Source organism: Dermacentor albipictus, chromosome 6, assembly GCF_038994185.2.
Source record: "Dermacentor albipictus isolate Rhodes 1998 colony chromosome 6, USDA_Dalb.pri_finalv2, whole genome shotgun sequence".
NCBI lineage: Eukaryota > Metazoa > Arthropoda > Arachnida > Ixodida > Ixodidae > Dermacentor > Dermacentor albipictus.
The window spans coordinates 69,313,884-69,325,993 of NC_091826.1; the positions used below are offsets into that span (position 1 = coordinate 69,313,884).

Consider the following 12,110-nt stretch of genomic DNA (forward strand, 5'->3'; position numbering starts at 1 on the left):
GGGACAGCTCGAGAAAAACTTTGTATGTTTAAACAAGGGTGTTGACAGTACAAGGTCCGGACTTTCTAGTGATGTCTTGCTGTTTGTTCTTCCAGTGCTATATATGCAAGGTATGACAGATGGCTAAACAAGACAATCTAAAGTATATAAAGAATGATTGTATCTACAATAGCTGCAGTGGTGCAATACAAACAAGAACATAAAGACACATATAGCACACCAATCATGCTCTAAATTAATGGCAACACAGTAGCCTGTGGCCCAAGGGGCTCCAAGACTGCATGCCGGTGCCGACATATGAAAATATTGTTAACTAACCATAGTTACAATTACTGGTAGCATTCCAATACACAAGAACGATGGCAAGTGTGCACGCCTTCCATTTGTCTTAGTGCAAGAATTATGGCGGGTGTATGCCGTGTTGCAACTCATGTTCAGCAAGACAGTACACTACAAGCGCCAACTTTCAACCGAGTTTATACCGGAAAATATACTTGCACTAAGCTTCAAATAGTGATACATCTTGGGCAAATAAGACTAAAGCCACACTGTTCGTGGTGGACTTGAGTTACTCAGACTATTCTTCGAGTAAACTGATCAGCCAAACTCAATTATACAAATTTTTAAATATTTGTATTAGGGGAAAAGTTGTATATCGGCAAAGTTGTAGGGCACGATCAAAAACACAATTAAGTGGTTTAACTAATGCCTTTCATATTTTTTTTTTTTTCTCTTCCCGGCTCTGAAGAAGTTGTGCCTTGTCCTGTCCACACTTGTTCTCAGTCCCATCTTTAGCAGTGTGTACTCGAGAATGCTTTAACACCAACTCACCTGATGACCCTTGCCGGAATTGGCTGCTTCAAGCATTTCTAGTACATTGCAATGGGAGGTAAGATGCCAGTGGTCTCGGACCTTTCAGCCTGTGCTACCATGCAGCAATATTTTCTAAACTAGTGAGCAATGACATGGTGCATCCTGTTGCCGCTGCAGATTTTATTTTCGTGTTGGTGCGCCGAACCTGACCTACTTTCCCAAACAACCTTCACATCGTTCTATTCCTGCTCCATCAGACTCATATTCATGTCAGCCTGGATTCAAACCATGTCAGCCTCCTTCTCGCTGTTGCGGTTCCATTTCCCTTCGCTGTCCCAGCTTTCCTGGAAGAAAACTGACAACTGCAGTTCACTAGGCAAGAACTGGGCAGTTGCCAGAATTTTCAAGAACTTATTTTCCCTTCCTAAAAGGGTTGCAGTATTTGTAGAGGGCATCGCGACAAATGCTCTTGTAAACACAGGGCCTGCCATTTCTGGAATAAGTGAAAACTTCTGCCGCAAACTCAAGAAAGTGATGATACCAGTTTCTGATCTTTCGCTACACACGTCAAGCCTTTGGCAGCATGTACCAGTCGTGTTGTGATTCAAGACGTGCTGTACTGTGTTGAATTAGTCATTCTATGGCATGCGTCGCATAACATTATTCTGGGCTTCGACTTCCATTTCGTGTATCACACTATGGTCAACTGCGCGCAACTCGCTTTGTCCCCACCCAGTGACGCTACCGTCGATCTTCCTAGCCAGTCTTCTAAAGTAGTTGTTGCTCCCAATGTCATTTCACCTTCTCTGCCGCCGTGGTGCTCGTCTCTCATGACCGTCTTCGACTCAACTGTCCCATTAACACCATCTGAGGAGGGTGGACGTCACTAAATCCTCCTACTCCCGTTTTCTATTGCCACAGTAGCCGATGGTTCTGGGGCAATTCATGTACACAATCCATTTCTCTGTCCTTCAACTCTGTTATACACGGTGAATGTGCGGGGTGTCTCGACACTTTTGATGTCATTCTCCAATTTGACCTACGTTCCAATAAGGTACCAATGCCTATTGATGCCATAACTTCAGCTGCTGCACCCATGTCATGTTCTCTAGGTGTTTTCTTGCATACCATCGATGGTGCACTTACGCGAGCCCAACGCAGTCATGTCATTCAACTGCTTGAACGTTTTCAAGCCTCTTTCAACCTTGGCCAACCTGCCTTCAGGCACACATCAGTGGTTCTTCACTGTATCGGCACCAGTCACTATGCTTCGCTTTGCCAGCATCCATACTGTGTTTCAGCAGCTGAATGCCGGGTCATTGACAAACACGTAGACAGCATGCTTCTATGTGGTGTGATCCAGCCCTTCCACAGACCTCAGGCATCTGGTTGTTCAGGAGCGCGGAAAGGATGCCTCAGTCGGATTTTGTACACACACTTAACACACAAAATCTGATTGAGGCATCTTTTTTGCGATAAGGCACCATGCTCCCATGCACTGTAACTATGATTTTTTAGGAACCTTTCATATATATATATATAAGGTTCTTAAAAAACATATGACATAAATACCACAGTCAAGCAAGGTGCATGGCGATTTTTCAATGCTAAACACTTTCATTTCAGCAAGGTGCCACGACCTAAATTCAGTCGTTTTGTATACAAAGATTCCGTTTTTTTTTTTTTGTGTGTGTGTGTGTGTGTAACCAAAAATTAAGAGAACGAGTGAATAAGCCCACTGGCGACAAAATGAATTACAGTAAATAACTATAGTAATAAATAATGATGCTGGAATCACTTGTCACAATCAGATTAACGCTGTTCATAACGGGTGTTTATAAGATATATATATTTCTAAGAGATCAAACGCACTTTACATAACAGTATCACAGCCACTTGCTATCCGTGAACCTAACAATGAAGCGATGTGAGAGCAGCAAATAACGGCCGCACATAACCAGCCAGTACACGCAACGACCTTGAAGCGCTTGCGTGAGTCTATCGCTGCACCATCGGATAAGCGTCCAAGTCTCCCACGGTGGCGGCGGCATCGATCTTCGGCGGTTCCTGACGTTTGGTCGCAAAGTAGCGAAGCGGGAAATAAATCAGGTGGGGAACAGCCGCTATGACCAGCAGTTTCTTCCACGAGATCCTTCCCTTGGTGAGCCTCGACATGTTCGGTCCCTACCGCGCAGTCGAATGAATGAAAGATTGAATGAATGGAAGGAAACGCCACCTCCGGTTCACTTGACGCGAAGTCAATCCCAAGATTTGGCTGGTAGCGCAGCTTCGAACAGAAGCCAGACATTCGTTCTCATTAATCCTGGCGATTGGATAACGAAAACCACGTCAAATAGGCCAGCGGTTTGCGCAACTTCAACCAATACCGTCACATGTCGTCTGCAGCATGACTACAGCGGCAAGTCGGTAAAGCTAAAGCCCCTCCATACACGTTTCCGCCGAAAGCGGCGGTGGCGCGTGGATGGAGGGTCTTTAGGTAAAGCCTGTGACGTTACAGGTTGGTGGATTTGGACACCACTTACAGCGACGTTTTTAGATCGTTCTGAAAGCTTAAAATAGGTGGTGTCGAAAATTCGACATCTATGACGTGATTCTGGCTCGCAAAATTGATTTCGCTGCATGCAACCAGCAAAAGCATAGCCTTCAAGATTTGCATATGTTTGTTCAGAGGGCGCCACCACTGGAACGAGGATTTGGACACCACACGGAGGAAGGAAACTAAGGAGAGGCCCTGACGTCACTGTTTGTGAAGCAAAAGTGAAGCCGGAAGTTGGCGTTGCTCATGGCGAAGCTCCGCCTTTTGTGCCACCCTCCTCTCTTGTTTACATCTTTCGCGAAACCACGCCGCGTTGCGCGTGGTTTCGCGCGCTCGCGCAACATCTGGCAGAGCACGGTGCAGGTAACACAACGCAACAAGACACGGTGACTAACGCAAACCCGCCCACACAGCGCCTTTGCCACGGCACGAAACCTACCAGAGCAACACGTGTGAGCGCTCAAAAAATCAGAACAACGCCGCCATTGTGGCCCAAAAGGCGGGGCCATACAGCAAAAAAAAATAAAAAAATCAGCAAAAAAATGAGACCCTACTACGTCATTTTCGCCACACTCTTCTCCTAGCGCGCGGAGGGGGTAGGGCCTCTCCTTAGTTTCCTTCCTCCGTGGGACACCACTTATTTTGCACTTGTATTAACGAACGATAATACGCTGCGAAGTGTAGAGTCAGAGTGACGAAATTGCCAAAAGGAAAGTGTCGTTGCAAACATGACAGCTAATTATGACATTACCGGTTGGTTTCGGTCAGTTTCGGTCAAAGTTACTTTGGTTTCAGCAACGCATCGGCGGGTATGACTAGAAGACCATAGTGACCATATCTCTAGTTTAAGCAAACTGTAGGCGCCGTAATACGGCAAAGCTTAGCGGCATGTAGGAAGGATGCTTAGCGGCAACACATGGCATTCGAGATTCGTTTTTATTACTCCGAGGGAACTTCAGAAGCTGCCGCCTTCTCACGTTTCGGCGCTCTTCCAACCTTCTCCCCTACGGCTACACTGTGAAACAGCTAAAGAAAAAAAATCACGATCAGCATTCGCGTATTGCAGCTATGAGAAAGTGTACAAAAGCAAGGAGAAAAATATAACGTAAAGAGCTGAGTTGATGTATCGCAGGTATTCAAGATTATCTGAAATAACTACGCATCTGAAGCGCCCTAGGTCCTCAGAGGTGAACGCTTTCTTTATTTTCTTGTCTAACTTTTCTTGTCTTTCTTGTCTAATTTTTATGCGAAGCATATTACGAGGGCTCAACCCAGCTCCTCAGGCGCGGCGGTGACCATGAAATCACGTGACACCGTGACGTCACGACAGAGGAGAAGTGGCTTTGGCTCAACTCTTGCAAGACGGGCTGGGTGGGAATCGAACCAGGGTCTCCGGAGTGTGGGACGGAGACGCTACCACTGAGCCTTTTTTTTTTTTTTTCCATAGCAGGTACCATGCACGGAAGCGTTCTTTCTTCACAGCTTTTCTAACACACACACACACACATACACTGCGAATTGCACATCTATATGAGTATTCATCTTTGCTGCAGGCGCTTCTGCCACACCTGCCATCGCTTGCTAAACTCATCTTCGCCGCCTAGCAGCGAACTTGTATACGCAAAAGCATCACAAAAGTGCGTCCACGCAGGTTTTGCGTTTTCTAGTGCTAGGACGTAATCAGTTCGGGATCTCCAAATTGCATACAAACCTAGCAATAACAGGGTTTCAGCATTGTTATTTTTGTCATCTTCCAGTGTCAGATATTTAACGTTATCCCAATTTGGGTATATCTGCACGTCAAACACAATTCGTATGTTGTGCCAAAATAGTACTGCATTTGTACAAAACAAAAATACGTGCTGCAACGATTCTGGATAGGGACAGAGAGGGCAGTCCGTTGACCACGGCACGAAGAAACCTTTGTTACGTAGCCATGTTTTTACAGGTAGAACTTCGACATGTAACCTAACAAAGAAATCCTTAATCGCTGTTTTTACAGGATATTTTGGCAGACGCTTGAAAACGTCAGACTCCAGCTGGCTTCCAACTCGATACCGATATAGGGGTGGTGGGAATAGCATATCTATAGTGTTCCAATACAGACTCTTCCGTTTTACATTTTTTAGATACTCTTGAGAAAAACGCTGCTCGAAGAAGCGAGCTGCCTGCTCCACCTCCCTGTAGAATTTTAGGGTGCGGGCTCGTGGGACTCCTTGGGCACCTTCGATCCACTCGCTTAAGTACCCCCCTCCTAATTGTTTGAAAGAATGACGTATAATATGATGAGTTTGGTTTTTGAAAAAAAGGTACCTGTGAACTTTGAGTTTTATCTCTACGTTTACCAGCCCTAGGCCTCCTTTTGCCTTACTTAAGAATAAGTTACTGCGCCTCATGCGCTCAAACCGCGACTCCCAAATATATGTTGCGCAAAATCTATGCACTCGATTCACCTGAGCCGGCAAACAGGGCATCACCTGCGCTGAGTACCATATAGCTGGAAAGAACACAGTGTTACACACAAAAGCTCTGTTCATAAGCGGGACCGTTCTCCCATGCCACTGTTGCACTTTTGCCGCGAGGGTACCACTTCGAATTGTATTTTGTCCATTCTGTAGGTTGGCAGTATTAAAACACACACCGATGTAGCTGATGATTTCAGACGTCCACTTCACCTCTAGGAAGGTGGTTGGTTTTAAGTCCCAGGCACCTAGCCATGCACCCGCGCACTTTTCGATTCACTTTAGCACCAGAAACTTTACAAAAGTCCATGACATGCTGCACACCTTGGCGGATTTCCTCTCTGGAGGCACCCACAAGCGTAAGGTCGTCGGCGTAGGCGAGGACTTTCAGAGAAGTATCTGCGAAACTGAAGCCTGTTATGTTGCTGTCGTTCAGAATTGTTCGGCACAAGGGTTCTAAGTACAGAGCAAAAAGAACTGGTGACATGGGGCATCCTTGCCTAACGGATCTGTTGAGCTGTATGGTGGGAGTTGTTTGTCCGTTGATTACCAGTCGCGTCGTCACTTGTCTGTAGCAGACACCAATATATTTTAGGAGTCGGTCCCCAATGTTGCAGGCCTTAAGCAAGTTGAAGAGAAAGTCATGTGTTACTCTATCGAAAGCCTTGCTCAGATCCACTTGCAAAACCGCTGCCCTGGATCCACCAACGGAGGTAGCTTCGCACAGTATCCTCATAGCGTGCAGGTTATCACTGATGCGACGGCCTTTGATGCCATAAGATTGATGGTTGCCTATTGGCGGCGAGGAGTTACGGAGTCGCCATCTATCGGAAGCGCCTCGCTGGCGTAGTATGAGGGATCACGTGGCGCGCTCCTCATAGGTTTTGCTGTCAGCGCTCACTGAAAACACCACGCGCGAGCTCTCCCGGACATTTCTGTAAGTACTTTCGAAACAAGAGAAGTTTCTTACTGTCTAAATAACAATCTTGGGCAAACTGAAAGCACACAATCGTTTAAAGAAGCTACCTCTTTACCGAATACGTAGTACATTGAACGCCACTGCGCGCGGTCGCAGCCATGGAGTCTCCCGAACCGGCTTCTTGCGTGAAAGGTAGATAAACGCTGAGAGCAAACTATGTGAAATATGTTCTTATAGCGTTTGTATAACTAAATGGAGCGTAATAGAACGAAGACTCAATGCAGCGATCGCGCAGATTCGCAGCGACCGAGTGCGCATCTGCATGCTTGTGCGCGCACTGTTTCGCTTTCTCCGCGCGCGCGTTTTCGCACCGTGCCATGAGCTTTAGGTCGCAGAATATGAGCATTTGACAATATACAAGCAACCATTGTTGCGCGGGCGCTATCAGAGCTGTTCAAAAATAATTTTATTGTAGAGACTTCGACGCCTGTGATGTACCGTCGCGACGATTCAATCTTTCTTTTTTTCTAAATTCTTTACCTTTCAGTACTATTTCTCGAGTTGCGTCGCACTGTATGTTTATCGGTGTCCTCAGCGTGCAATTTCCCGCTGCTCCTTTTTTTTTGTAATCCAGTGCATTAATTCATAACACAAACATGACCATATGCCATGCTTTTTTTAAATGTGCTTCTTACCGCTGCCTTTCCACTCCACTGAACTTGCCAGTATCTACAGCATCGACAAGTTCATAGACCAAACCGTCATGACATTAGTCGGGCAGCGGACTCGGGCGAGCGTCTCAGTGCGTGTTTTCAGAACATCGCAGACCGGGCGCCGTAGCAGAAATCTTCCTCGCGTCTGTGCTTGCTGCATACCCGAGTTGTAGCCGATGACTGTTTTCCGGTTTTACGTTTCGCGAGCCAGCTTTACGCAGCTTCTTGTCCTGCGGCTACGTGTGAACAAGGCTGACACCGGCCTCCGTTATGTGCGTCCGGCCCTGCAGCACCGAGCAGTAGTCTACCATGTTGCGCGCCTTCAAAGGCAGCCACTACCTATTGTAGTGCTTTCAAGCGTTGTAAAGGAGACATTCGAAGCGGGAAAATTTCGCCACTAAATGAGGACCGCAGCGTACGAGGGAATTTAAACTCGTTTTCAGCTCGCTTCGGCGCGCCCGAAGCAGCCGACGCGGCCGCTATGTCCACGTGATCCCTCCTAGCACGTCACGCCGACGGTGGCGCCAGCTTTTCCAGTGGTGGAGCTCGAGGCCAATAACTGCTCCGAGGGCAAAGTCCAGCCGTCTAGCTATAATTTTAGCAAGTATTTTGTAATCGGTCGTTAAAAGACTAATGGGGCGGAAATCGCTCACTGTCGGAACTTGCCTTGAATGCTTCTTTGGCAGTAAGACAGTAAGACCTCGTCGCATAGATGGAGGCAGTAATCCTCGTTTCAAAATGTCATCATACACATCTCGTAATATTGGGACTAATTCCGGTGAAAATTTCTTGTAAAAGGCAGTGCTGAGTCCATCTACTCCTGGCGATTTTCTTGGTTTTAGCTGCTGTATGGCCCATTCTATTTCGCTTTCTGATATACACTCATCTGTTTGCTGTTTTGTCTCGTCATCTATGCAGTTTAACGTTGAGGCATACTTTTGCAAGAGTTCACGGTCGCATGTGTAACTTCCGTATTCGAAGAGGCCTTTGTATGCTTGAGTGAAGGCAGTCTCGATGTCATTTTGTAATTTGAGAATACTGTCCCCGCTCTGTATTGCTTCTATTCTGTTTTTCATGCCGCGCTGTCTTTCTTTTGTCTTGAAAATCTTGAGCGGTTCCTCATCTCTCTGCTGTGATTCCGTCCTAGACCTGATCATAGCGCCTTTATATTCTTTCTCCAAGATTGACAGCAGCTGACCTTTGCACTCTTTGATATCCTCTGTGAGGGTACCCGGGTGACAGTTTTCGGCTTCGATTAGATTTTTGAGAGTTCGTAGCAAGCTCAGCTTTTCGCTCTTCTTCAGTGCTGATTTTTCCTGTCCTTTTGCAAGTAGAAACATCTTACATTCTTCCTTTATCTCTTCCCACAATATCGTATCTACCTGTCCTCCTTTCGTTTTTTCCTTGATTAGATTCTTAATGCTGCCGAATATTTCTTTGTCATCCAGCAGACTCTCATTCAGCTTCCACAACTGCCACTCTTTGTGCCTCTTTCTTGTTATTTTCTTTTCTTCAAATACGGCTGTGACAAATGCATGATCTGAGAATGCAACAGGTTGCACTTTATAACGCACGTTGTACGATGAGAGGTCACTAGACACGTAAAACCGATCAAGCCTTGAATGACAGTCCCCTTGCCAATGTGTAAAACCATCATTATCTCCTGGCGCAATCTCGGTAACATCTTGCAAGTCATAGTCTCTCAAAAGCTTCCTGAGCTCTGCTAGGCTGGTATCTGGCGATCGCTTTTTCGAACAGTCTGAAGCACGTAAAACACAATTAAAGTCTCCGGCAAATATGGTACGGCATGGTGAGTCAAGATACTGCCTCAGGCCTGAAAAGAATTCTTTTCGTAGCGGTGCGTCATTCGGAGCATGAATGGAAACAAGCTTGTATGGTTCATTCCGGTATATAAAATCCACACTACATACACGGCCGTTTCGGTCCTTGTCCCACTCGGGGTACACTAGTACCGCTGAGTGTTTCTTCACCAAAACTGCCGTCCCTCCGCTGTAACCACAAGCAGGCGAAAAATAAAACGAGTAATGGTTACGAACAAAGTGGTCCATCTCTTCCAACTGCACACTCGATGAAAGTTTTGTCTCCTGAATAAACGCAATGTCAACATTTTCTTGCAGTAGAAGATTGAGAAACCACTGCTTCCTCCTGCGTGCGACCAAGCTCACGCAATTAAAGGTTGCTAGCTTTAAGTAAGCCATAGTGATAAAACTGCCGATACTCCGGCCAATGATGCATACCTTTGAGGCGTGGTCTTTCCGGCTCACAAGGAGCGCTTGTGACGTTTTTCCACGGGCGGTATCCGAGGAGCCGTGGTAACACGGTTCCTCTTCATGGCCGCTTTCGATTTTACTTTTTGCACCATGCTTCTCATCTCTGTAATGCTCCCTGATGTGCCTTCATCCTCGTCCGAACCAAACTCAGGCATCCTTGTGGCCCTATTGCTTGCGTCCTCCGGCTCAGACTCCAGGGAATGGTACACCTCTGGCGTCTCCGCTTCCATTGGAAGGTCCGCAATCCCTGCTTCTGTCGCAGATATTGCGTCGTCAGACGCCACGGGCGTCTCGAGGCGTTCTAGTTCTGCTGGGTAGCTCACTTTAGACGCCGTCGGCGTCTCCACAGGCACGCCACGCTACCACTGAGCCACGAGTACAACGCTTCAAAGCGGTACAAAAGCGCCTCTAGTGAATGTGGTGTTGCCTTAGAAACGCGCTGTTTCTAAGGCGTGCGTCTCTTGCTCAGGCGCACATTTCGTTGCCGCGCCGAACGCTGCTTTGCTCGACGCTCACCGCGTCCAATGCGGGGCGCGTAGTCGCTGCCCTGTAGCCCATTGGGCGCGTTAAGTTAGCGCGCTCCGAACTCCAAAGGAGCACGCTCGAGTGCGCTCGAGTGCGACGCCTTCGCAGCTTAACTTAACGGCCATTTTCGCCGACTGTTTTCGGGTGCACGAACGTGCCGTCTGGCGAATGTTATGTTGCTTCCGCATCCGCTATTGCACTTCGCGCGCTTCTCGAAAATGGCCCCGCCGACCGTACTTCTGCAGCCCTTGTTTAGACGATGAAGAGGTAGAAGAACTTGACGCGCGGCGACGCAGGCAGCAGCAGCAGCTTATGATGCGATGCAAGCTCAAAGCGCGCCAACACGTTGCCGATCTCGCCTGACAGCAGCTTCAGACGCCCGGCAGCGCGGCGGCGAGAGGAACGAGTGGGCAAGGAGAACCGACTTGCATTGGTGGAAAGAGTAGGAAAGACGTCATTTTTCCGGAAGCCGTAGCAGGTGCGCGCTCTCGTGCACCGTTTCCAGGATGGTGCGCGTAGAGCGCGCTCCGCAATCACGCACCGGAAGTCGCTTTTTAGCCGTTAAGCTTAAAAGAGCGCGCTCTGCTGGCTAGAGCGCGCTCGAGCGCCTTAACTTAACGCGCCCATTGTCTTACACCCCTTGGCGGGTCGACGGGAACGCTGTCGCGTTCCACTCTTGAAGGCGAAGAAGTAATGCATGAGTTGTTTCTTCGTCTAGCCGAACCAAATATAGCCAAGCAACAGCAGTTCACCAGGCTAAACAGTGGTTCAACAACTAAAATAAAGGCTAGTATGCTTCGCATCCTGGGCTTAACCTTACCTAAGCCACAGCCATTTTATGTCTAACGAACTGTATACTGATTTTCCTGAAGCAAATTCGTTGCACTGAATTTTCACGCGTTACGCATACAGTTCAATATAACTTTGTAACAGCAAGTTTGACCGTGACCCTGTGGTGCTGTAAAATTACATCACGGCAACGTTTCTTCTTTTTTTCTTTTAGAGAACGGAATATTCGAGAAACAGGTGTAGTACCAGGCATTCATGCAAAGTGAGTACACACACACGCACACACACAAAAAAAACGAATGTTTCAAGTTTCGCTTCACAAGATGCAGAAACACGTTAGAAAAAGTACGAAAAAATGTGGAACGCTTCACGATTTTGCGTGTCATCCGTGCGCAGGGGCCATGCTAATCTTCTCTGTATCGTTCCAATTTTAGTATATGTCTTGCAAGCAATTCATTGTTCTCGCGTCAATGTGCAGAAGCTGCACCGTGTATTTGCGGTTTTTGTGTGGGGAAGCACTTGGGAGCGGACACGACGCACCAATCTGTTTCACCGCGTCCGCTCTGGAGGACTAGGTTTGGCCCATCTATATCTGCGCCAGTTGGTTAACCGATTTATGTTTTTTCGTGACACGAATGACCCCTTTTTGCGAACTGTGTGTCAGGTTAGGTTGGGCAGGGTTTTGCCAAATTTGGTTGTTAGTTCGGAGAGTATGCAAGGGAGCATTTTTGGCTTCCTTAAAGAGGTGTACATGGCATGTCGCGTCTTGCAAGTGCGATTTTCGTTTGAATATTTGTCAGTGGTGTCGCGAAAGAAACTTTATAAGGACCTGTGTGAGGTCTTTCTTCCGGTACCGTTGTACAGGTCGTTGTACTGTGCAGGTCCATGGCAGTCAGTTCTAAAACGTGTGAAAAGAATGACTGTACCAGGCGGAGTTAAAAGTTTCTTCTTTAAGCTCCATACGAACACTCTTGAAGTCAAGACGTATTTGGAAGCGAAGGGTTTCTTTGTGCCTTGGGGAAATCATTGTTTCATATGCCG

At 47.3% G+C, this 12,110-nt stretch overlaps 1 protein-coding gene and 1 non-coding gene across 2 annotated transcripts; both read right to left on the reverse strand.

Annotated features, from left to right (window-relative positions):
* Window positions 1-4,823: 4,823 nt before the first annotated feature.
* On the reverse strand, window positions 4,824-6,775 carry LOC135911207 (uncharacterized). The gene has a single exon (XM_065443408.2). It carries the CDS (start codon window positions 5,905-5,907, stop codon window positions 4,909-4,911), a length of 999 nt encoding a protein of 332 aa, XP_065299480.2. The 5' UTR covers window positions 5,908-6,775; the 3' UTR covers window positions 4,824-4,908.
* Window positions 6,776-11,420: 4,645 nt separating this feature from the next.
* On the reverse strand, window positions 11,421-11,524 carry LOC135910532 (U6 spliceosomal RNA). The gene has a single exon (XR_010567090.2). It is a non-coding gene; the product is annotated as a U6 spliceosomal RNA (small nuclear RNA).
* Between the last annotated feature and the right edge of the window lie 586 nt (window positions 11,525-12,110).

What these genes read in the sequence shown, in the direction of transcription:
- LOC135911207 (XM_065443408.2), bottom strand. Translation starts at nt 5,907, where the DNA reads ATGAACAGAGCTTTTGTGTGTAACACTGTGTTCTTTCCAGCTATATGG.